The sequence below is a fragment of the Urocampus carinirostris genome, chromosome 3, assembly GCF_059441175.1.
Source record: "Urocampus carinirostris isolate Australia breed hairy pipefish chromosome 3, RoL_Ucar_1.0, whole genome shotgun sequence".
In the NCBI taxonomy this organism is placed as follows: domain Eukaryota; kingdom Metazoa; phylum Chordata; class Actinopteri; order Syngnathiformes; family Syngnathidae; genus Urocampus; species Urocampus carinirostris.
This window is the reverse complement of record NC_142351.1, coordinates 21,545,844-21,572,376: the sequence shown is the minus strand read 5'-3', so window position 1 is coordinate 21,572,376 and position 26,533 is coordinate 21,545,844. Positions and strand designations below refer to the sequence as shown.

The following is a 26,533-nucleotide window of genomic DNA, read 5'->3' as shown; positions in this document are numbered from 1 at the left end:
ATTTGGGGTTGCATGTGACACAAAAACTATAAGTTCCTGAAAACGGATTGAAAATGCGAGTGGATCGGCTGCGGGGTCGGCTTCAGTTACTGGAACCTCGCACACATTCACACAAGGGTATTTATTGATGAACTTGTTTTATTTAAATGATTGTTTACACGTTATTTATTGTGGGTGCCAACCAGCTAGGTGTCGATGAAATAATTTCCGCCGATTATGGCGGCATTTCACGGGAAAACCGGTCGCAAACACACTTGTATGTGTCACAATGTAAATGATGTTTGAAGCGCGGCCGCTTCAGATGAGGACGCATCATGTGACCGAAGGAGCGTGTTCTGTCTGGATCAAGTTAGGAACACAAACCGCAGACAAGACTTTGCCTGGACAGACCACTTGATGACCAGGAGGTTTCAACATGATGTCATCACGATTTAAAAAAACAAACAAAAACATGTTCATTTGTGAAAACATCTTTGACAGCATTGCCTTGTTTGATTTTTATTTTATTTTTACTTTGAAATGTAACCATGAACACCATGTCTGTGTGATAGCCGGTGTCTTTTTTCTACATCGCCATTGCCTTTGTTTGGACTTTGTGACATCATTACTAAAGGGTAAACCAACACCTTGATTTTGCTTCTGACTCTGCACTTTTAACATTAGTCACAGCAGTCCATCATAATTGTAGACGGTTTCAAGTAGCTAGTTTCGTTAATATTTGTGTTTCAGGACACGTAAATCATTAGTTGCAATTGCTACCAGTGACGGGCGGTGAGGTTTGGGTCTAGTGAGGCATAGTCAAGTCACATTTATTTGTATAGCCCTTAATCACAAGATGTCTCAAAGGACTGCACAGGATTGCAATGACCTTAAACCAACATGCGGGCAAGGAAAAACAAAAAAATCTTAGCACGAGGAAAAAGAAACCTTGAAAAGGGGCCTCACAAGTGGTAATCCCCCTTCCGGGATGACCAGGGAACAATAGATTTAGCATTGGGTAAGGAAACACATACATAGTCTGATTTACAAATAAAAGAACAGAGGTCTTGTTTAGTATTTGATTGGAAGAGCAAGAAAACAATATATAAACTAGCACAGAAAACATCTTTTACTGTCTTACCTTAACGCATGGATAAAGTCTACGTGCGGCTCAGTTTTAATGAAATCATCAATATACAGGGAATCCTAAATGAAAGTTAATGCAACAAGAAAAAAATACTGGGTGACTTGACTTACTGTTAGCTAGCTAATGCTAGAACTAATTCTATTGTTTGGGGCTGAGGTTCGCGCCGGGTTTCGCTATCGTCCTCTGCCAAGGGGCAAAAGAATTGTGTCCCTCACTTTGCATTCAGACACTTAGCACATACGCAATAGGTTACATACAAACTGTTACAATAGTATTCATAATACAATGCGTAAAGTAAGCAGTCTTGAAAAAAAAACAAAATTAGGGAATTCATTTGAGATAGAACTTAAACACTGAATAAATATTACAATTTATCATACGTATTTGTCATTTTATATTTTCACGATGACAGGTAAGGCACAGCTATAATAATAATAATAATAATATGTTCTTTCAAAGTGTTTTTAAGGACACCCAAGGTTGCTGTACCCGGAATATAAAACATTAATATATATTAAAAGCACAAAAATAAAAATGCTATAAATATAAAATGTAAAAACAAAGTGCAGTAAAAAGAGGGGAGCATGTGACCAAATGGACTGCACTGTTTGTCTATATATAATGTCCCTGAAATAATGATTTTAAAGATTTGTGACCAAACTGACTTTGTTTTAGGTTTTACATACATACGTTTTAACAGTCTAAAAACATACATTTTAGCGATGTCATGTTTGCAAAATCTCTATTTTTTAAACATACACAATTGTAGAATTCTTTTTTGGGAACTTTCTCACAAATACACAGGGTTGTTATGCCATTGGGTATAGAACACGTAAGGATCCCAGTTGAGCAAAGAAAAGCATATCTAAAATGATGACATCACCAACATCCTCACAACAGAGCAAATCTGTTACCGTGGTGACCTGTTTTTCGTGAACCGTGACATCACGGCAGCGCAAAAATTGATGTTGCAGAGGTGTTTCACTCGGACAGGATGAGTCTACACATGATGTTCCAACGTGGACTGATATTTATTTGGGGAATCGAGAAATTTTGTGTAGGGGGAATCAAAATGAAAACCCTTTGTCTTCATCCCTTCTATTTTTTCCCCTCAGGGATAATCAGCCTGGCAACTGTAACCGCTCCATCTTCTGCATCTTTTATGATTGGGTGTTGGCCCGTCACATGACCATAGCTGGCATGTTTAATAAATGATTGGCAGTGAGATGAAGAAGCAGAAGGCCAACGGGGCTAATAGTGTTAGCTTGTTAGCAAGTCTCCCGTCTGTGCGTCTTTCGTTCTGATGTTTCTCAATCATATTAAGCGAGCACCGTGACAACCCCATGATCTACATCCCCTCCCTTTACAGGAAGCTAGGTTAGCCTGAGAATGAACTGCCAAGATTGGGGTGCTGCATGTTGCTGATAACAGCACTCTGGGGTGTTGGGGGATGTCGGATTATGGAGGGGAGTAGAAGGAGGGTGTTGGAAGGAAGCCAAAATAAATACAAGTGGAACAGAAACATGGCTGCTAAATGTGTCCTAAAAAACATAAAATACCCCCCATGACAAACATACACGTTCTTGCCCTTGTTGGTGCATTTTAAAGCAGTTTTTCTCAGCTTGTGGGTTTTGACCCAAAAGTGAGGTGAAAACCTGTTTTCAGTGGGCCATGGGTTTTTGCCTTGGCCAAAAATTGCTTGGTAAACAAAAACACGCGGCTTAATTACACTCTTTAACAATAGATGGCGATAATGCCCTCACACCACAGAAAACGTTTGGTAAAGTTTGTTTACATATACTGAGCATGGAAAAACCCAGACACTAAAATCTTTTTATCGCAGCAAATAGGGACCAGAACCCCCACCAATATTCAAAAATTCACCTAGTCGCCAATTTTTAACATGCGTTCTGCCAGCGCAGCAATAGATAACTGGAGATAATGGATTGCAGCTGCACGGGTGCTGTTCATTTGAGGCAGAAAAAAAGGGAAAATAGATGAGTCGCACATGACACAAATTTGCTCACTCGGCCCCCGCTCTAAGCAATAGTTCATTCGGCATAATGTGTCGTGACAACAACTGTGCATTTCATTTGAGGCGGACCAAAACGGCATGCCTCCCAGCTAAAGTGCTTTGTGCCGGTCTTCGCTCGCCCAAATAAGGGATTTGGGATAATAGATCTTGGCTGTACATGTGCAGTTCATGTAAGACAGTGATATGTTAATGAAAAAAACTAGCCATCAGGCCCGACAACATTGAGCTCTGGGGGTCTCTGTGTCCAGCAGTATGCGATCTAAAGTTTTCAACAAGCAATAATCACGCCTCGGATAGACCTCATAGGCTACGATACTGCCACTGATGTATGATAATGGAAGGCAGCCGCAAGAGTGCAGTTCAGTTTTGGGTGGTCATAACAGCAGACAGAAGAGCCACCAGGCCCAAAACAATGTTGCACTTTTTCATTTTTTCTTGTTTGTGCATTTTGAGTCTGTTAAAAGTGGCTGAAACAACTGAGGTTAAGCGTTGTGGATTCCGTTAAAGTGTTAATGGAGTATTGAAGGGAATATTATAAGTCGTTTTCGTTTTGTTTGTCTTTAATGATTTTTAGTGTGAATATAAGATAATATTTCTGGTTTAAACTGCCTATTTTCTTGATTTGGGTCACTGTTTGTAATTAGGGTGGGATAATGGGTCCTTAAGTCAGACACTAAAATCTTTTTATCGCAGCAAATAGCCCTTAAGAACCACTGTTTTAAAGGGTCAATACCATTTTTTCAGGCGTAAACAAATACCAATAACACAAGTACAAGTACATATCCATCCATTCACTTTTTGCACCGCTTATCCTCAGTGGGGTTGCAAGGGTGCTGGAGCCCATCACAGCCATCTTCGGGCAGTGGGCAGGGGAAACCCTCAACTGGTTGCCAGCCAGTCGCAGGGCACTCAGAGACAACTCACTCGTTCATTCACACCTAGGGACAATTTGGACCGGCCAATTAACCTTACATGCATGTTTTTGGAATGTGGGAGGAAACCGGAGTGCCCGGAGGAAACCCACTCAAGCGTGGGGAGAACATACAAACTCAACACAGGCGGATTAGATTCCATGACCTCAAAACTGTGCTGCCACAACCCAGCCGCTGTGCCGCCTACAAATACATATTTTCACAAAAATCGTTGATTTAAAGAATAAAAACTTTAAAGGGACACTGTGTGTTATTTGACCACTAGATGTTACTGCCTGGTGTAGAGCAGGGGTGGGCAAACTTTGAGTCGTGGGCTGCATTGGGTGAAAAAGTTTGCATGGCTGCTGGTTGTATCTTATTGTTTGTGTATACCCCGAGAAATTCTTTAATATGATACCTCGGCAATACATGCGTAAAATAAATAACATTAGCTGATCCATTTTTTTTCTCATTTGCATTTACCTGCACACGTCGTGTTTCAGTCTATTGTTTATAAAGCGACCATTTCTTCCACGTGGTTTTCAAACACAGCAAATATACAAATACATATTTCAATTCTGAAATCAAAACTTTAATCAAGAGTAAAAGCAAAGTAATAGAGTATCTTCCTTTTTAGGCACTAAATTAGATCATTTGCATTGAACAACTTACTACAGTAGGGCTACTCCAGAAGTGTTTTTTTCATGTAATTTAATATTTAGATAATTTAAAAAAGCATATACAGAAAAATATAGCCAACAATTATAATGTTGGCTATGAGTGCAAAGAGAAATGTGTTTTTATATGAGGATAAACAAATGGACACAGGCTAAGAAATCCAGGTAAGTGCAATCCTATTGCCTTGAACAAAGACTTGTATTCTATAGAAAAGTAATATTGGGATGGGCGATTCCACAATTGTTCTCTGTTTGATAAATGATAGCTGGCATATACAGCTACAGTGGGTTGTTTGAAGTGGCAAGTTGTTTTGACGACATCCAGTGGACATATCTAAAACTGCAGGTCATTGTTTGATGAGAAGCAGCACATTTTTTTCTTATGCTTCTCGCAACATAGTTTCGCGGGCCGGGTTAAATATGTTGGCGGGCCTGATACGGCCTACAGGCCGTATTTTGGTGACCACTGGTGTAGTGCTTCCTAAAACAAGTTCTATAAAGCACAAGGAAGAATACTAACTATGGAGACTCAAAGTAACCAAAACGCACGGGACACAAGACAAGAGACAATGAGATACAAGACAAGAGACAACGAGATACAAGACAAGAGACGAGACCACAAGACACGAGACAAAACACAAGACACGAGACAGGACAGGAAACACAATAGACGAGGCACAAAACAACAGATGAGACAAGACACGAGATAAGACACTTTGACAACTTCTCAAGCTTTTCCCATGCTAGGTCTTTGAGTTTTCCCTTGCGCTCATGTAGGTTTAAGATCAGGGGATGTTGTAATGGTGGTCTATTTAACCCTTTGAAACTGCAATGCAAAATGCAAAAGTTACCTTTCTGATGAAGGACCATACTATGGTCATCGACCTGCGGCTCTCGAGCCAGGCACATGTGGCTCTTTAGTGCCGTCATAGTGGCCCCTCAGAGATTTTTCAGAACTGTTTGAAAATGGAATAAAATGGGAGAGGGAAACATATACGTATTTTTACGAGATGGTTTTCTTTAGATTTAGAATATAATTTTGACAAACTCATTTTTACGTATGAATCACCTTTCCTTTCATTTCAAAACGGGTTTTTACAAGGCGTTTAATTTATTTTGCGGCTATTGACATGTGTTTATTTTTGTGTTGTTTTTCCGTCCACTTTGGCTCTTTGACTGTCCAAACCCCTAGTCACTGTACCAGGGGTCAGCAACCTGTGGCTCTAGAGACGCATAAGGCTCTTAAGCATTACCCTAGTGGCTCCCTAGAGATTTTTCAGAAATGTTTGAAAATGTAAAAAGAAAGGGGATGGAAATATATATATGTAACGGGTGTAAAAATAACTTTTGTTATTAAGCATGTGAACGCCTGCATGGACCAGCTGGCAGAGATGGGAAACTGCGTCGTGGCCGTCATAGACTTTCTGGACTAGTTTACAGGCTGGGGGCGTCGCTGCTGTCATGCACTTTCCGGACAAATTTTCAACATGTTACCTAGTGTTTACTATGCCCCGACGGATCACCACCTTATCGTGGTGGGGCACTTTGTGCGTCTCAATGACCCCTAGAGCTATGTCGGCGGGAGTCTCGTACTCCTGGCAGGGTCACCCAAGCCGAACAGGTCGAAGGGTAGAGTCCAGACTAAGAGTGATCCCAAAAGCTGGTGGCGGCACGCTTTGAGGCGGTTTCCCACAGACCTGGATCCCGGCAGCCGCCTGCAGTTGTAGGAAGATGCCGGTCGTCTAGGGTCTCCCTTGCCACTGGAACCGTCTTCTCTACAATCAAGATAGTGGCGTTGGGGAAAGCGCACCCCTTACGCCACTTTAAAAACCATCATTGCGCAGGTATCTTCTTTTACCTGAGTCCCCGATCACAAAAGTCTGGCGGCGATGGAGTATCCAGTGACGGGAGCAGGTTTGAATGAGCTGGAAGCTCTTAGCTGGACCTCTGCACGTCAGCGGCACAGGGCAAGGGTCGTTAGCAGCTGGGATTGAGTGGCAGCTGTTTCCGGCAGACCCCTGTGCGTCTGAGCAGCACTATTTAGTGGCCGCACTGCTCACCCCAATTGGGGAAAGGCCTAGAAAAGGTGGCCTAAAGATTGCCCACTCAGCACAGTACCCGGACAGGAAACCGCGCCTGTCGGGACATTCCACTATGCGGTCGAAAAACAATAGCATTTAGAATTGCAGCATGGAACATAAGGACACTCCTGGATACCAGTCTGGACAGACCACAGCGCAGAACAGCACTCATTGCCAACGAGCTGAAGCGATATAATGTGGATGTGGCAGCGCTCAGCGAGACCAGACTCCTTGAGGAAGGCTCACTCAATGAAGAGGGGGAGGGTTATACATTCTTTTGGAAGGGATACCCTATGGGCGGACACCATCTTCACGGAGTTGGTTTTGCAATTAAGAACACCCTACTGCTGAAGCTCACAGAGTCACCAGTGGGTGTCAGTGAAAGACTAATGACTCTTCGCATCCCACTTGCAAAATGCAGACATGTCACATTAGTTAGTGCCTATGCACCAACACTGCCATCGAATGATGAAGAGAAGGATCGCTTCTACCAGGAACTCGATGACATCCTCAGTCACATCCCGAGGAATGACAAAATCATGCTGCTTGGTGATTTCAATGCAAGAGTCGGAAAGAACTTGCAAAACTGGGATGGTGTGATAGGTGCCCATGGCATTGGAAAAGTTAATTCCAATGGCATGAGACTTCTTAGTCTGTGCGCGGAACATAACCTTACCATCACAAACACCATCTTCCAACAAAAGAATAAATATAAGGCATCCTGGATGCATCCCAGGTCCAAACACTGGCATCTGATCGACTACGCGATCGTGAGGAGGGCTGACCTGAAGGACGTGCTCATTACAAGAGCTATGCGTGGGGCAGACTGTTGGACCGACCACCGCATGATTCTGACAAAGGTCAGAATGCATGTCCGGCCCCTAGCACGTCAGGGTGGTTCAAAGAGGAAGACACTCAACTGTGCCAAACTCTCCAGTAGCGACACCCTTGACAACTTCCGTTGCTCTCTAGCAGAGAGGCTGGCAAACATTGAGCAGCTGGTCATGTCAGAGGCTGGGATGGATGAGAAGTGGACCTATATATCTACCACCCTCTTTGACACTGCAGCCCAAACCGTTGGTTTTAAAACTAAAAAACACCAGGACTGGTTTGACCAGAATGCCGGAGAGATCTCAACCCTCCTGGACAGAATGCACAAGGCACACAGAGCCACCCTGAACAACCCACAATCTCAATTCCATAAAAAGCTATGGCAAGCCCTTCGTTCCGAGGCCCAGAGAACGCTCAGAAAACTGCAAAATGAGTGGTGGATCTCAAAAGCCAATGAAATCCAGTCTCACGCTGATAGAAGCGATATGCACAGTTTCTATGATGCAGTAAAAACCATCTATGGCCCCAGACACTGCTCACTGGCACCTGTTAGATCTGCTGATGGAACATCTCTAATCAAGGATCAGGCTATGATAGTGGAGCGGTGGGCTGAGCATTTCAACACCCTGCTCAACCAGCCCACCCCAGTGGACCCAACTGTCCTTTCAGAACTCCCTGAACATCCTACATTGCCAGACCTCGACCTCCCGCCAACTTTCAATGAAATCCTGCATGCAGTCAAAACCCTGAAAAACAATAAATCCCCTGGACCTGACAACATCCCAGCTGAACTTCTCAAGGTAGGAGGCTACCTCTGTACACGGACACTGTTTCAATATATTTCAGAGGTGTGGAGACGAGAGTGTGTCCCGCAACTGTGGAAAGATGCGAACATTGTGACCATCTTTAAGAATAAAGGAGATAAATCCATCTGCTCCAACAGTAGGGGTATCTCTTTGTTGGCCACTGCTGGAAAGGTCCTTGCCAAGGTCATGCTCCGCAGACTCATCTCTAAAATATCGGAACGCGTCATCCCAGAGTCACAGTGTGGTTTTCGAAAGGACAGAGGAACAGTCGACATGATCTTTGTGACACGTCAGCTCCAAGAGAAATGCCGGGAGCAGCACAAGGACTTGTTCATCGCCTTTGTCGATCTTTCAAAGGCATTTGACACTGTGAACAGGGACCTACTGTGGCAAGTCCTGAAGAGATTTGGGTGTCCACCCAAGTTTCTCACCATTCTTGCACAGTTCCATTCAGGGATGACGGCCAGAGTGGTAGTTGGAAGACACAGCTCAGAGCCCTTTGGCGTCGAAACTGGAGTGAGGCAAGGCTGTGTGCTGGCTCCAGTTCTCTTCAACATCTTCCTCGTCTGTGTTACAACACTGCTACGTAGAAGGATGGAGGAGCAGGCTGGAGTTACCATCAACTTCAGGGCTGATGGTAACCTGTTTAACATCAGGAGGCTACAGGCAACTACCAAACTGACTTCAGAGACCATCATTGAGCTACAGTATGCTGATGACTGTGCCCTGGTTGCCCATACACCGGAGGCTCTGCAAAACATTCTCTCGGCAGCTGTAACTGCATACACCAGAATGGGACTGACGATCAACACCCAGAAGACAGAGGTACTCTGTCAGTCCAGTGCTGACCTCTTACCAAACCCAATAACCCTCACAGCAGCAGGGCAACACCTGCTCATGGTGCCCACCTTTAAATATCTGGGGAGCATAGTGTCTGACACCTGCTCATTGGATGATGAGATCCAGAGCCGTCTCAAGCAAGCATCAGCATCTTTCGGTCGACTAAGGATAAGGGTCTTTCAAAACAACAACCTTAGACTCCACACCAAAATGCTGGTCTACAGAGCTGTATGCATCACGACATTACTGTATGGATGTGAGGCATGGACTATCTACAGCCGCCATCTGAAGAGCCTCGAGACCTTCCATGTAAGATGTCTTCAGAAGATCCTTGGCATCACATGGAGGGACAGAGTGCCGCACACAGAGGTGTTGGAGAGGGCAGGCAGCTGCAGCATGGAATCCATTATGGCCCAACGCCAACTTAGGTGGCTGGGGCATGTTGTTCGAATGCCCAGCCACAGACTGCCACGCCGTATCCTCTATGGTCAGTTACATCTAGGCCAACGCAGTGCTGGTGGGCAGAAGAAGCGGTTCAAAGACCAAATGAAGAACATCCTGAAGAGATGTCGGATAAACCCCTCCTCACTGGAGGAACTTGCTTCCTGCCGAGACCTCTGGCGCTCCCACTGCTCACATGGAGTGGATTACATGGAGGAACAGCGCATGCAACACCGTGCAGCAAAGCGTGCAAAGAGACATGCTCGCCAGGCCACCCCTGCTCCCCCCAGCACCCCCTTCACATGCTCTGTCTGTAACCGCATCTGTGGATCCAGGATCGGACTCTTCAAACATCAGCAGACTCACAATTAAAAGAAGATGGTCATCATCGAATCGATGGACAACCCCAAGCAGCAAGCATGCTTGTGTATAGTAATGCTAATTGTGATTTACCCTGGTCATCCTGGAAGGGGGACTACCACTTGTGAGGTCCTTTCTCAAGGTTTCTCTTTTTCCTCACGCTGAGGTTTTGAGTTGTTCCTTGCCCGCATGTTGGTTTAAGATGAGGTAATTGTGTAATTGTAATCCTGTGCAGTCCTTTGAGACATTTTTGTGATTAAGGGTTATATGAATAAATGTGACTTGACTTGACTTGACTTTTGAAATTCCTGCTGAAATATGTTGTATAGTTTCTGTATAAGTGTCCTGCAATGATGAGTCCAACAGTGCCACCTGCTGGTATGTGGTAAGGTTTGGTTTGGCTTTAGACTTTGCGACAGGAAGGTGGGGTTTCTTGGCAGTCTACAACGAGCTTCCAATGGTAAGACACGATCTTTTGGTGCTCCGCAAAAAGTTAATTTTAAACATTAAAACCACAGCCGACAAATCTCTCAGCATGCACAGTAATGTGATTGATGTTGTCAAGCAGTTTGGATTTATTTTTGTTTTGTTTCTGTCGCCTTTTATGTTAGTTTTGCCGGACGTTGCATGTTGTGCTAAAATGCTAATTCCCCTTATAGAGATCAAAGCCAGCAGAGAAGCTTACCACGTGTTGTGTTGTGACTCATTCATTTGCAGCACCTGTAATAAAAACCTCATCATCCAGTCCAGCGCGAATGTGGATCTTTGGTGGGACAGGTACACCGCGGTTACACATATATATTTCCATCCCCTTTCTTTTTACATTTTCAAACATTTCTGTACTTATTGTGTAAAAGTCTTCTTTATAAAATGTATTAAATATAGAATTAATGAATGGATAACCCTTTCTTTTAATATAAAAATATATTTTTATGACGCTTTTAATATTTTGCAGCTCGAGTAATATTGTTTTTCGTCCTCTGTTTCAAAATGTTGTGTTGCCAACCCCTGCCAATAAATGTGACTTGACTAGAAAGGGGTGGACTATAATCCCCTCTGCTGGACATTATACAAACTGCAAACCCGAGTCAAATTGGAACCAAAAGCTTCTCACTTGTAACGTTTGAAAAATAAAACAAAAAATAAATTTGTTCATCAAAAATTTTTGCAAATATAAGTGGTCAATCATAAATATGCATTGGGTTGCACCAAGAAAACGCATTTATTCTGTTGCGTAAAACGAATGTCGTATATAGCCACGCCCCTTCTGATGTAGCTAACCAATCACCCGGCGTTTGTCAGTTGAGCTGGCATTTCCCCCGGAAATAGAAAGAGTTTGCAGCGTCACAAAACATTCTAACATTTGCTTCATAATTTCGTCTTTTAGTGGTGCGTTTTAGCTGCAGGTGAGTGTTACGGATTTTATTCCCATGGTTTTCATCAACTATATTTTTGTTCTTGAGTCAAATTTTTTTCTCATTATTAATTGAAGGCCTTCCAAAATTCCTACGCGCCTAGTTCTTGTGTTATTGTTTGTACATATTTTAAAACCTTTTCTTAGTCTTGACAAGATAGTTTATGTTACGCTGCAGTTGAATGTATAATGGAACAATAAGAAGGCGTTTATTTGTTCTTTAATCATAATATGATTACTTAACTGACTACTTGCTGCTGTTGGCTTTATTCAAGGGACGGTTTGTATGTGGATGTCTCTATGCTGTGTAGTACAACCGAAAACGAGTGCTAAACGGCACAAGGAATAACACAAACTACACTCAGTGACCAGTCTGCATTGTTTTTCTATAGCCCTTAATCACAAGGAGTCTCAAAGGGGCTACACAGACCACAGATGATTGTAAACCACAGACTATTAGTGTTTTTCAACCAGTGTGCCTTGAGACCTTGTCTAGTGTGTCGCTGGAATTTTCCCAATTTTATCTTTCCAAAAAATCTGGCCATTATTCAGTATTTTTGCTGTTTTCAAACAAGGAACTGTAATAGTCATCCATATCCGTAGGTGGCAGTAGATTTTATATACTTTTTTATATACTAATTATCTGCTCATGAGGTAGCACAGTAAATTTAATAACTTAATTTATTTAACAAAGCGGTTTAAGATTGCACTGTAAAAAAGAAAAACAAATAAAGCACATCAGCACCCCCGCGACCCTACTGAGGATAAGCGGTGCAGCTAATGAGATGAGATTTTTTTTAAGTATTATTTACTTTTTATGTACTAACTACCTGCATATGAGGTGGTACAGTGAAATATTTGACATAACTTCATTTTCGATGGACGGTGTGCCTTGGAACTTTTTTCTAAATGAAAGTGTTCCTTGGTTCAAAAAGGTTTGAAAAACACTGGACTATTACACCATCCCGTGAGCGACATTGTTTCTGCATTAAATTTAGATAAAAGATTATTTAATTTATGTCACTCACAGAATTCAACAAAGTAATGTGGCTCTAAAAGTGAGTTTTCTTTTTTGGCCCGCCTTGTGCGGTTACGATTTTTGGTTTTCAAGTACTGTATCCGTGACAGCTAATGGTGGGCAGATATCCAGCTCAGTAGCCTAGATGGTAGGCGCCCGCTTTGAGACTGGGAGGTCGGTGGTTCGCGCCCCGGCCGAGTCAGTCCTAAGACTTAAAAAGTGGTCGGCGGCGCCCTCTGTTGGCTGCGGCTGCATCGGCTCGCTACAACGGGTCAGGTGCAATCGACATTTCGTTCTGTGTACATTGTTACACAGAATGACAATACAAGGAAATTATTATTATTATTATTATTATATGTCAGCTTTCTATTGGTAGTTTTTGCGAGATGTCATGCACACTCACAAATTTTAAGCGCTAGACTGCCAGTGATATAGATGACTTACAAAAAGACAGTCGATATCATCTCATTATCACACTTTTTTTTAACCACGTACCAGAGATAAATGTTAGAGAATGGCAATAACAGAAAGTCGTTCTGAAGTTTTCATAACTTTTTTATGTGAAGTGGGTAGTTTGTGCAGCCCTTTGAGACCTTTGTGATTAAGGGCTTTACAAAAAAAGCATGACTTGACCCCAGAATGTCAATAGTTGGCCATATTGGATGGGTCCACCAGACACGGTATGATGTCGTTGGATGTTAAAATGATAGTTTAATATGTAAGCAAGGCATGTCCAAAAGTCCGGGCTGAGGGCCAGTCACGGCCCGTAATCAATTTTTTACTGACCCCTTCCTCAGTCATAAAATGATTATGTGGCCCACCAGTTACGTTGACCGCGGTATAAAATACATCTGTACAAAAATTTGCCTTGGCCTTCTGTGAGAATTTTAGCCATCCACATTCCCAACATGGCGACTTTAACTAAAAAAGGAAAGTTGACAAGCGTAAATTATAGTATTTTTTTTCACCGAAATCTGAAACATATGCTTTTGCCTAATTTGCCAAGCGACTGGCACAATTTAATTTTGAGAGAAAAAAAATATGAACACTCATTATCCCAAACCAAGGAAAGAGATTTTATTCACAGTGTTGTGCGCTTGTTATGGCCCCAGGGAAGAAACTCTCTGAGCCTGTGAGTTCTTGTTTACAGATGCTGTGGTTCCAGTGTGATTAGATTAAATGTAGCCTGTATTCCGCTTTGTATTACACAACCGTGTTGATGACTATGTAAAGTTAATGATAGATTGTGTTTGTGTTGTAGTGATGAGTCTCCAGTGGACTGCCGTGGCCACTTTCTTGTATGTGGAAGTCTTCTTGGTTCTTCTCCTCTGCATTCCATTCATTTCTGCTAAGAGGTGTGAGTTCCACTTCTAACGCAACATGATTTTTCTCCAATTGGTTTTAGCCAGAAACTCTCGTGAATCTAATATATTTCAGTTGTTTTGTTTTATGTATAAATAAAAGAATACACTGCAATTTACTCTAATTATGATTAACTACAATTACGATACATGTCAAGGCCCCATTAAGTATACATTTCAGCAACATTAAGTAATGATTTGGTGATTCCAATCCACAATACTTTGCTTTGCTTTCCCCTTGTTTATAATCAGTATTACTGTTGCCACAGTTATTTTAAAAATGGAAATGCATTTCTAGCATCAAAGTGATTAAAATCTATTTCAAAACAAAGTTGCCTTCTTTGATTTCTTAAATGACATTTAAAATATAAATACATATAAAATAATAGATATATTAAATGGAAACAGTCGGCTCTTTCTATGTTTCAAATATCAAAAAACACATTCTTTTTAAACGCAATGTAACTCCCAAAAGTTTTTGTGTCAATGTATTTTGACTGTTTTTTATAAGGTGATAGCATTTTGTCACCAGCACAATGACTACAACAAACTTGAAGTAAACTCAGAATAATCACTATATCTCAAAGTAAAAATGCAAATTCTTATTTGTCCTCCGTTGTGCCGCTCAATCAATGTGGACTTCAGTCCTACGCAAGTTGTGACGTCACTCTCCTACGAGGCAAAGCTGTGACAAGATGACTTCATCCCATAATGTTTAGTTAACAATTGAGAATGAAATTTTCTATTGACTGAAGACCTCAATAAAGGCAATTCTATCGTATTCTAAATGTTCATTTATTCCTTGTCCTCAGTAGGGTCACATTGATGCTGCAGCCCATTCCAGCTGTCTTTGGACAAATCGCAGTAGACATCCTGGAAGGCTTCAACCCAATCGCAGGGCTCAAAGAGATGAACAACCATACAGATGCTCACTCATACCTAGGGACAATTTGGACCTGCCACCCAACCTGCCATGCATGCTTTTGAATGTAGGTGACTGGCAAAAACACAATCAGGCACTGGGAGAACAGTCAAACTTCACAGGCCAACAGCTGGAATTAAACTCGAACTGTGAGGTTAACGAGCTAACCAGTCATCCCAATGCCACCTTAAAGTTATGTTTTTACATCAGTGAAATAGGTAACTACCCCAATGTAACCAAGTTTGATGTTGTAAACAACAATAACTGCCTCTTCCCATTCTGGTCAGTCTATCACATATTGCACTGTTGAGTGTTGAATTGACATGGGAAAATTTTTTAAGACTGCACCCTGAGATAGATTTAGCAGTTAGACCACTCGTACTTTATATACCAAAGTTGGACGTGAAAGCTTTAGTTACTTAAAATAGCAGCGGCATACCGGTCACACGTTTTTAAGTAACCTGTGTCTCTGACTCTATTCACAATGATGGTAACACGATTATTCAGAAATTATGATATGATTCATTATGAATTTGATTTACTTGTATTTTTCTAATTACCATTATAATCACTAAGATCGGGGCGACATGTTAGCAGACTGGTTAGTACACCTCACAGTTCAGAGGTCCCGGGTTCAATTCTAGCGACCGTCTTCTCTTTGCCTGGCTTGCGTGTTTTCCCCATTGCTGCGTGGGTTTTCAATTTCCAAAAACGTGTATAAAGTGGTTGGTCTGAATTGTTTCTAAGTATCAGTGAGCATGTGAATGGTTGTCTCTGTGTGCCCTGCGCCTGGCTAACAATCAGTTTAGGGTGTCTCCTGCCTATTAACCGAAAATGGCTTGGATGGGCTCCAGTATCCCCACGACCGTAGTGAGGATTAGCTGTACAGAAAATGGATGGATTAGTAAAATTCAACTGGTCACAAAATTACTCGCCGTGTTAGCTTGGCAACTAGTTAAGGTTGTCTCCTCTCACTGTCCGATGTCAGCTGAGATGGGTTTGCACTCAGGCGACCTTCGTGAGCACTATCCATTGGAAAATAAATTAATGAATCAACTTAATGATTTTGGTCTGCTCTTACTTAAAATGCCACTGCACCGTTTAAAAGTAGTGCATGGAGCCACTCTTTTCCTCGAAAAACTGTGTGTGTGGGGGTGGTTCTTAATTCGGAAGAAAAGATTACCGTATTTTCCGCACTATAGGGCGCACCGGGTTATAGGGCGCACCCCCAAAAAATAGTTTTTGGTCCTATATCTTCCATAGATAAGGCGCACCCGATTATAAGGCGCTACAATGGGAACGTCGACAAAACAGTCAGATGATTCAGTCAAACTGATTACCCCCTTAACATTCCCAAAGCTTGCAAAGAAGCAAATACGTGTCGTAGACACGTGCCGTTGCGGTGTCCGCACGATGTCACTCAAATGCATCGTTTCAAATATCATTCGGAACGTTAAAGTCTTAGGATTCAAGAAATGCCAACTATTCCTTAGTTTCTATTTTCTTTTTCGCTCGAAACTTTACTGTTCATATGACAATAAACACTTGGAATTGAGTTTAATTCACTCAACTCATCACAGCAACATCAAGATCGTTCTAAAACAAGATACCGGGAAAATATAAAGCCGCGTAGCTCACCTAAGTTCTCACACTCAATAATGATACGCAATCATGGTCTTCTTACAACCGTGAGTGTAGTAAATCCAGGAGAGTAAAATATTTACAAATACAGACTAATGAAACATGTTTCTTTATGGCGTAGTTTAGCAAGCTTGCTATTCAGTCATCTTTTTCGGCCAATTGCAGGGTTTGTTTTGGCCCTCTAGCCAATCCGAGGCTCCGAATAACTTCAGCCAATAGCGAAAGATTTAATGGATGATTGACACATCTTTTTCGGCCACTTGCAGGGTTTGTTTTGGCCTTCTAGCCAATCCGAGGCTCCGAATAACTTCAGCCAATAGCGACCGATTTAACGGATGAATGACACATCTTTTTCGGCCAATTGCAGGGTTTGTTTCGGCCCTCTAGCCTATCCGAGGCTCCGAATAACTTTAGCCAATAGCGATTGATTCAAACGATGATTGACACATTGGTTAGCCAATGAAACGCCGGTATATAAAGCCCAGCATACACCGCGGACTACTCCACGTTCGGGGGAAAATCGAGTCGGCGGCTGTTGCGTAAGTTGCGAGACCTTGCGATTTAATATTGAGCCATATATAAGGCGCACTGTATTATAAGGCGCATGGTCAGCTTTTGAAAAAAAATAAGACTTTTAGGTGCGCCTTATAGTGCGGAAAATACGGTACATTTGATGGGCGCAGTAATCGTTGAAAAGTAAGGGCTCTTTGTACTCTTGATATTGGCAAGGGAGACATAATGTAGAAAATCTTTTTAAACATTTTAAAATCTAATAAATCGGAAGAAAAGATTACATTTGATGGGATCAGTAATCGTTGAAAAGTAAGGGCTATTTGTACTCATCTTGATATTGGCAAGGGAGACATAATATATAAAATCTTTTTAAACATTTTAAAATCTAAAATTGACTTTTCGGTGTAACTTATATTTGTGCCTCACATAATTATCCGTGTCTGTGCTTCTGCACGCATGTGTGATCAGGTGGAGCAGTCTCTTCAGGTCTCGTCTGATCCAAACCATCGCCTTATATGGCAATACTTCTTTTATGGTGGCTATGGCCATCCTAGTCTTCCTGCTTATTGGTGAGTCTCCTCTTTTTGCTTATGAGTTTGCGCAAGTGAATTTGTTGTGTGTCGAACCCTGTTTGGATTCGTTTGTTGTCTTGTGCAGACGCCTTCCGCGAGGTTAGCAAGTACAGCGTCACAGAGAAAGTGGACTTGACTAACAACCCCACCGCCATCGAACACATTCACATGAAACTCTTCCGAGCTCAGAGGAATCTTTACATCGCCGGATTTGCACTCCTTCTTTGCCTGTGAGATTGATCACACACAATCCAGCTTGATTGTCCTGACTTGTTACATTGTCAATCTACAAACGCAAACCAAACAAAACTTATTTTGAATTCTGAATTACGTTTTAACCAGGTCTTACAAAAACAAACCGTCCAAATTCCATATTATTTGGGTCTAAACAAGATCAAAGTTTATTCAAAACCTGATCTTTTAATTTAAAAACACGTTTTTACAAGGCGTTTAATTTGTTTTACAGCTCTTGAACTATGCGTATTTTTGTGTTGTTTTTCCATCCATTATGGTTCAAGTTTGGCTTTCCAACCCCTAGTCACTATACCAGGGGTTAGGAACCTGACCTTTTTAAACTTTCATTCCAAACCATATTTACAGTTTTCCACAATCTTGGCAACCACCAATGACAATAACCGAAAAAGACAACTTCTCACCCCTGTATTGCAATCAGTCCCTTTTCTCCATAGTTTATGGTTTGTTATGACACTGACGTCTAGTAGTGTGGCGAGGTGCAACCCAGTATTTTGGAAAAGGGGCTTGAGATATACCCGGAAACTGGTTAAACATGATATCAATACAATTCTAACCAGATTTACACTCATATGATACATGGTGGATCCAATCCAAACCTGATCTAAACTCATTGGAGTGACCATCAAAATAACATTTAAATTCTGTCCAGACAAGATCAGAGTACATTTAAAACCTGAGCTAGACTTCTTTGAAACTTGGTTTATTTCTTGTCGACAGAAAATAAATACTCTAAACACGATCTGAACTCATTATAAAAGTGGTTTACAATTAAGGTAAACTACATCTGATTTTTTTTTCTATATCTGATCTAATCGCAGTCTAAACCAAATCCATTTTGTATAAACTGTTGAAATGTGATCCAAAAACAATCCAAAACTGATCCTACTTCATTTGAATGTCTGTCCACCTAAACTACGCCTGCCTGAAATTTATACTTAAGCGCTGTCTAAAGCATAAAGGGATTTTCCAAGTCAAATCCTAATTCGGTCTAAACCAAATCTAAGTACAGCCTGATCGCAACCTTTTTTTGAAACGGAATCCAAACTTTTTTTTCAAACAAAAAACAATGATTTACTCTAGAACCATCATCAGAACTCATTTGCCAAATAATCTGAAATGTACATCTATGATTGATTAAAACCTGATCTAAGTGCAGCCTGAATCAGATCTATACCTATATAATATTAAGGAAAGAAAAACTCGTACATAACCCTTTTGAATGACAGTCAAGTAATTCATCATGGTCCAAAGAGTATCCAAACTAAATCGAAATAAGGATCCAAACACTGTCTGAAAACTATCTATAAAGACTAACTTCACCTGAACTCACATGAAATAAACTGCAACTTCTTAGCTAAGTATTAGTATTTATTTACTTGTACACATTATCTGATAGACCTTTTTTTGCTTCCTCTCATGCTCACATGAACACACATCTCCACTGACTGTTATTAATACTTAGTACCTCAAACATAGACCACCCAAGTTAAGTGTCCAGCAGGGGGTAATGTGTGCACACACTCACAAGCTGCATTTTAAAGGCCAGTGACCAGTCGCTGGTGGATTTCCAACTGGGGATACATGTTAGCGGAAAGTGTTGGCAGCTGATCGGATATTTCCGGACTGTCTGTGACCCCGCTGCCTTATTTGGACACCCTGAGTCCAAGTGACTCTGACTCACTTCCTCCCTCTTCTATTCATCTCCTTTATGAACATGACCCGGAGCGTCCCTTACTCCTTTCTCGTATCGTCTGTTACTCTCCATGAATGACAGCTAGTTCGGTCAGGTTACATTTACATCATCAACACCGCGTGGCAGGACCACGAGCTCGGTGTGTGTGTTTCTAAATATAAGTTAACCACCCGCGCAACTTTTAGTATGCAGTGCAATAAGAGTTGTCCAAGCACGTACTTCGACTTTACTCGCTTAATTTAAACCCGATGTCAACTCATTTGTTATGAAGATCTAAACTCATTTGTAGCTCTATCTCAATAGCTAAACTGATTAGTGATGCTGTCTAAGAATTTAAACCCAATTGTAATTCCTCGTAAACCTGATCTAAACTAATTTTTAACCTTAGTCTTAATTTGGAAGCTAGATCTCTTGTTGGTGATAGGAATGAGTAGAGAGGTGTTGTAAAAGGATAGTGGGGATGTATGGACGTGTTCTAAGGGATGGGCAGGGCACCTCTATGATGCGGCAGGGGTAAACCAGTGAAAGCTGGTGGCCCTGCTGTTGAACAGAAGAGTGTGTCGTGTCACCCTGACCCGAGTGACATGGCTGCTTTCTTGTGTCCCGTTTCATCTGGAGGGACGAAAGCATGACCAACTTGGGTGCTGAGGTGCTTAACTTGTTTGGGTTTTAGGGCCTTTGAGTTGGCCATGGTCCCAAAAAATTTGTGTGTGTTTTTGCTACTTTTTCCTTTTTTTATTTTCTTTGTTTTTTGTGTATGTGTTTGTCTTGCTGCCGGTCACCCCTCTCGAGGGATATGACTAGGGTAGATAGATAGATGGATAAATAGTCTCATTTTCAACTCAATTTTGAATTAGTCTAAGGTTGATCTGAATCTAATTATGAGTAAGGGTCAATTGTAAGCCAGTTGAACCTGATCTAGACCCATCCATAAATTTCACGGATTCAGCCTCCTCAAGTTCTATTGCCCCCTGTCAGTCATAACATGATTGCTGTATAAAAATGTGAACTAAAGAAACACAATCTTTTTCCAAAGAGAAGAACTGAAGTTTTGCATTTGGTGATAAGTATTTGAAGCAAATGAAAATACTGTTTTTATTTGTGTATAATGCGCATCCCTCATTTTTGATTAAAAATCTGTATGAAATGTTCTTGTTATTTTTGGGCTCAAACTAAGCTTTTCAAGTGACATACGTTGTTAAATAAGTTCGGCCATGGTAAAAATCATTCATTGAAAACGTAAACTAAGAACACAAAACCAAAATAACATTTAAAATATTTTAAGTCCGAGTCATCATCAGCTACGCCAAAGACTTGTTTCCCCTCATTGTACTGTTTGGGTTTTATCTATATCTTTATTTATTCTCCATCTTAGGAACATTCGGTATAGTGAGTTTTCGTCTAGCTGCCCGATTTCCCTGAATTTCAGCATGATTGGCAACTTTGAGCTTAAACCAGGCGGCATATTCAGAACGTTTCCTCTTCGCATTTTGAATCGTCATCTAAAGGTTACCAATATTTCATAAAAAATATGAAAAAGACTGAAATCAAATTTTATAACACTAGAAAAGTATATTGGTCTGTGCAAAAAAACAGTAATTCTAATTTATGTGTCAGTGTGGGCAAACCAAGGAAAGAAATGAAGGAGAGCCTCGCCTCTGTACATGAGGCATCAGGAATTACCATAGTTGTTGTACAACTTCCACTCAAGTTATTTGGATATTGTTACTAAGAATAGATTGTAGGTGTCTTGTGGATGAAAACATGTGATGACATTAAATGTTTTGCGATTGTGGTTAGCGATATTTCCAACTGATCAATCATTGCGCAAATACGATAATACGTAATACAATTTTTAAATTTGTTTTTAGGTTAACAAAAATAAATTTGCGTTATACACAAATAAATACAGTAACTTTCGCTGTGACTTTCTAAAGATTATTTGAGGAGTTTTTACTGCTCTTCAGCGAGTCACTTTTTCCGCAGCAAAGTTTGCCACCGTTTTGTTTTCGTGTCTACAATCCATCACGTTTGCATGTGCACAGGTTGCTGCGCCGTCTGGCTACTCTCCTTTCGCAGCAGGCCTCCCTGATGGCGTCCAACGAGGCCTTCAAGAAGCAAGCTGAGGGGGCCAGCACTGCCGCAAAAAGCTTCATTGATGAAAACGAAATGCTCCAAGCGGTAAGTGGAGTTATGTACCGGTCGTTTCGTAAATTGCCGTCAACACGTTTAAAGATGTTGGGGTACAACAGAACATGGCCTACGAGTAGGCTTTGACAGTTACTAGTAGAAATGGGCTGTATAAAAATGGCCAATCAAAAAGTGGATGAGTGCCTTGTGGGCAGGGCAGCGTTTCAATGGGGTCAGTGCGGGAAAGCGATCCGTTGCCAAACATGATAAGTTGTCAGCTGTTTGATTCAGCTGCTCTCTGCAATCACTGTGCTGCCTTCACAGACCTTTCTCTTCTCTGTCCGTCTTTGACAGGGGTGTCAAACTCGTTTCGCCCAGGGGGCATATGTTAGACCAGGTGTTGGGAACCTTTTTGACCCAAAGAGCCATAAATGAAAACATATAAAAACAAATCGAGAGAGCCACACCTTATATTTTATGACAAAATTCGACAAAACAGCCTAACCCACTCTCTAAACAAAAGCTATTTTTTTGCACATTTTATTTAACTATGTGACATTTGATAATTTGATCAAAACTAAGAAAAAATAATCATGTCAGGGCGTGAATACCATATCAATAATACACCACATAAAATGTGTCTCCCTCCCTAAGTTACTTAAGAGTGTTGAAGCTCATTTTGACCGACATTTTTGTGTTAAATACTGGTTTCAAAATGTAAAATGTCACAAAATACTGCGACCAGAACAATATCGTTGTATTTACCCTTGACGCAGACTGCCTGAGCGAGAGAACCAAGGGAGTGCCTTGCGCTGCGTGCAAACATCTACTGCTCACTCAAATTGCTTTGAGTGGTTAGCTGACGTTTTCACCTTTTTACAGTTCGTTTGTGGGTTTTCATCATGAAGTATCTCAATTTTTAATAAACATAATTTAATGAGCTACAACTTAAAGGATTTCTTGGTGACCTACTGCCAAAACGGGGTAAGTTGGTGCGAGACCCTGACTGTAAACTAGTTGAAAAAGTGCCCTCTATATATATACAGAATTCAGTACCAAATTCGGAATCCAAATCCCCAACTTTGCAACACCACAGAGAAACATGCTGCGGTTAAACTTTTTCCGAGCCATACAGTATTTACTCATGAAAAGAGCCATATATGGCCATAGGTTCCCGACCATTGTGTTAAGCAAATCATTCTTACAGGGGTCGGACTAGTAAATTAATTACTATAGAATTAAATTTAGAGTTTTCTTTAGTTAAAAGGTTTGGGGTCTTTTCAGTGGCTCACAATTAAATTATGAAATTATGATTCAGCGATGTAAGATTTGATTATTGAACGATTATTCTGTGTTTTTTGTCCTCAATATATTTTTTCCTTCACTAAAATTAAATCTCTCGTAGAGTTCATTTATTATGCATTTGTTTAAAAAAACAGCGACAATTGAATTGATTTCCACGACAGTTTATTTAACTTGGGAAGACTCATGCAGATTGGAAAGTGACAAAACAAGCATACAAACACTAATTTACATGATTAAATGATTTAAAAGGTTTTCTTCTTTTTATTTTTTATGAAGATCTTTTCCTGAAAATGGGACGTAAGCTTCTTTAAACTACCCATATGCTTTTTTTTTTAATAGTATTTTTTTGCATTGCCTTAAATGGCGCATCCGCGACTTTTATTTTGAGTAAACTAAAAGCAGGATGTGTTTTTTTTCCAATGTTCTCTGGTTGAATAATGGTAGACAGCAAATACAGCTACAATTGCTTGGGAGTGGTGCCTGGGTTGGGCGACTTCCAGTGGACGTATTCAAAACTGCAAGTCATTGCAGTTTATTTTTCTCTGGTACTTCTCTCAGTATTGTCTCGTAGGCCACATTAGCCATGAGTTTGACACATTTGGTCAATGACATCACGGAGCAACCTCGCAATAGGAATGTTTGGTTTGAGCACCGGTTACTCTCTGTGGTGGTGGTGGAAAACATCGCTTTACCGTTGACTACATTGTTAACGACAATAAAGACTGTTATTGTGACAGAAACTCCGGGAAGCTGGCTTGGAAGTGCCTAAAGAGGGCAAGAAAGGAGTAGGAGTCCACGAAGAGAACAAGACTCTGAAGGAGGAAGTGACGAACTTAAAGGAGGAACTGGATGCCACCCGAAAAGGTGAGAAAGTGGCTGACGACTTCATGAGGAACACGCTTGAATTAAAGAAAAATATTTTAAGGACTGCAGAACGGTCTAATTATTACCTATCGATGAGGCATATAGCAAAGCTGTAGCCCTCTCCTACAGCACACATAATAATTGACCATTGGTTTGCATGGCATCCCCCACGCTAGTGGTAAGATCTTGGGCTTAGAATGTCAATCATTAAATCGGGCCGGTCGGGCTTCTCTCTTGCTGTTTTATATTTATTTTATTTTTCTCCCTTCGTGGAGGATCTACACAGCATGCACTTACTTTTACTCAAGTATTTATTTAGATAAAGAAACTGCTTACCAAATTATCAGTTAAGCTGCAAATCACCGAATCCAAATAAATTTTCCTCTGTTTGTGTAAATGACGTGCTTCTTGCACCCCTCTTCTTTCCAAAAGCTTACAAACTTTACAAACTATCTTTCTGCTTTTCGTCTAAATCTTTCATTGTTTGCAGCTTGTAATCTGCATAATTTGACTTTATATTCGGTGCCATTTTGTTCAGTTTCACTCTCATTTGCTGCACCCCGCTGAGATGCGCAATTTGGCAACAAATTGTTCATTTTGGCACTTCTCTAGCAGTGCACACTTGATTTGAAGGACTTGGTCCCGAGTAAACCCTCAACTGTGTAGTTCAGCCGAAAAGCATGGTGCTGAATGAAGTACCCGGGGTGAAGCTCGTATTTACTTTGGCAGCTAATCCGTCGGGTTCGGGCGGGTTCTGGTTTATATACTCGCTACTTGGGCCGGGTTGGGTTGATTTTAAAAAAAAAAATGTATTTATTTATTTTAATAGGCCCGATCTTACCTTTACCCCACACCAACACACTGTCAGGGAAAGTTTGTTGTTGCTTTCATTTGTGGCTGTAGTATGAAATCACCCACCTGCTAAAATACAGTTCAAATGTGTAGAAAGGTAGCTGGGTGCTTGTTGGCTAACTTGGAAGCTCCTAGTACTGTTAACACTTGACATGTACAAATATTGCCTGCCGTAACAGCCAAATAGTATTTTGGGGAACTGCATAACTGGGGTTGCTTGTTATGTATCTTTTTAGCCAAAACTCAGGGTGCGCAATATACCAGAGGTTCGACCGTATTTGTGCAATGATTAATCAGTTGCTGACCACAAACAAATTGTTGCAACGGGACTCTAACCTGGATCGCGCAATGAGAACGCAAAATCCCAACTACTAGACCACCAGTGATAGATAACATAGAAAGGCAGTAGAGTTGATCTCATTATCACACTAGTACAGATGCTGCCCTACTTACGAACGAGATCAGTTCCGGACAATTATTCGTATGTTGAATTTGTTCGTAAGTTGTTTCAGTGCTATATTTTGTATGTTTAACTTACTTTTGGAAGATGCACTTCAAGAGGTCTTCCTCTGTGGTAAAAAGTGGCTGAAAAAAGCGATCCAACCATTTTCTCAACCGCATCAAGCTTTCTTATTCCACTTTCATTTCAAAAGAAACGGCTCGCCTCTTCTTTAAACTTTACACCAACTATATTGAATGGATGCATGAGATATTAAACAGAAAAAAGGAAAGGTTCTTGGAGATACAGTATAGAATGTTGACACATAGGAAGAGGAAGTGCATTTCTTCTTCAGGGTGGATGCTGGGTGACCTCTCACAGCGCCACCACACGCCGGTAGCAGCCGTAAGAAGCACTACAGTAATGTCCGAAAATTTTTCAGCATCCCGAAAGAAATGTTTGTATCTAGGGTTTTTTCGTAAGTCGACTGTAAGTAAAGGAGCGTCTGTATTCCCACTATGCCATTCGTCTCTGGTACCGTGAGTGACAATAGTGTGATGAGATGAAATCTGATGGCTTTTCATGTCCCGTGTACATTTTTGGTGTAACACTGGTTAGAACTTGTCACTCTCACCGCCACAAATTTGTATACATTTTAAAGAAAATAGGGGTGCGTGTTATACATTAGCGCATGTTACATACTAATTAATAGGGCAAACAAGCACCGATTTTTGCTAAATGACGGTTGATTAGTCGTTCAGTCCTAATTTATCCACTAAAAAGTACTTGTTTTCCTCAGCGCTCCGCAAGAGTGACGGTGATGTTTCAGCAATGAAGAAACAAGCTGCCAACTTGACAGTGGAGTACGACAGATTGCTCGACGAGCACAGCAAATTACTGGTACAAGCGCTTCCCGTTATCTGTCTTTAACTCTCCTTCAATTGTTCTTTAGGATCCTTTCGTGTACGCTGCTAGATTTTTATTTGTAATGCGCCTCCATTCCATTACATCGGGCTGCAGTACATGATTAATTAATGTGTTCGTTTTTGGGGGGGTCTGCAGGCCAGTGGTGACAAAAAGTCTGACTGAGGATCAAGAAGATGCACTACAACTGCATGGTGGTGGGCCTGTTCTCTGGTGTGATGTCACTTCCTGTTGGCGCTTGAAAGAAACGGAATGTTTTCTTGTTGTTCTTTTTCATCACTTTAAAGTAAGAACTTGTATTCCCATTATCAAATGTTAAAAAAAAGACATGGGTAGGTGAAAAGAGACTCGACAAGTGTTTGACTTTCCCGGTTCTCTTGTAGCTCCTAGCAAAACGTGTTAGCCCTATTCGCTAACGCGGCAATTTTGTGTGCTGTGTGTGGCTTGAGTGTCACGTCGTCATGGAAACTGCTAACACAACCTGTAATATGCCACTGTCAATACAGAACTTTACACAAACTT

At 41.2% G+C, this 26,533-nt stretch overlaps 1 protein-coding gene and 1 pseudogene across 1 annotated transcript; one reads left to right on the top strand and one right to left on the bottom strand.

Annotated features, from left to right (window-relative positions):
* Positions 1 to 3,362: 3,362 nt before the first annotated feature.
* Positions 3,363 to 3,494, bottom strand: LOC148369100 (U4 spliceosomal RNA; annotated as a pseudogene).
* A 7,888-nt stretch (positions 3,495 to 11,382) lies between these two features.
* On the top strand, positions 11,383 to 26,530 carry bcap31 (B cell receptor associated protein 31). Its single transcript, XM_088331016.1, has 8 exons — positions 11,383 to 11,514; positions 13,802 to 13,895; positions 17,446 to 17,546; positions 17,635 to 17,779; positions 21,543 to 21,678; positions 23,670 to 23,796; positions 25,887 to 25,987; positions 26,150 to 26,530. Exons 2-8 carry the CDS (start codon positions 13,804 to 13,806, stop codon positions 26,174 to 26,176), a joined length of 729 nt encoding a protein of 242 aa, XP_088187142.1. The 5' UTR covers positions 11,383 to 11,514; positions 13,802 to 13,803; the 3' UTR covers positions 26,177 to 26,530.
* The last annotated feature ends 3 nt before the right edge of the window (positions 26,531 to 26,533 follow it).

Excerpts from the sequence above, each read along its gene's own strand:
- bcap31 (XM_088331016.1), top strand. The coding sequence starts at position 13,804 with ATGAGTCTCCAGTGGACTGCCGTGGCCACTTTCTTGTATGTGGAAGTC. Across the intron at positions 17,780-21,542 it reads TTTGCACTCCTTCTTTGCCT|GTTGCTGCGCCGTCTGGCTA; the intron begins GTGAGATTGATC and ends GCATGTGCACAG. Across the intron at positions 21,679-23,669 it reads AAAACGAAATGCTCCAAGCG|AAACTCCGGGAAGCTGGCTT; the intron begins GTAAGTGGAGTT and ends TTATTGTGACAG.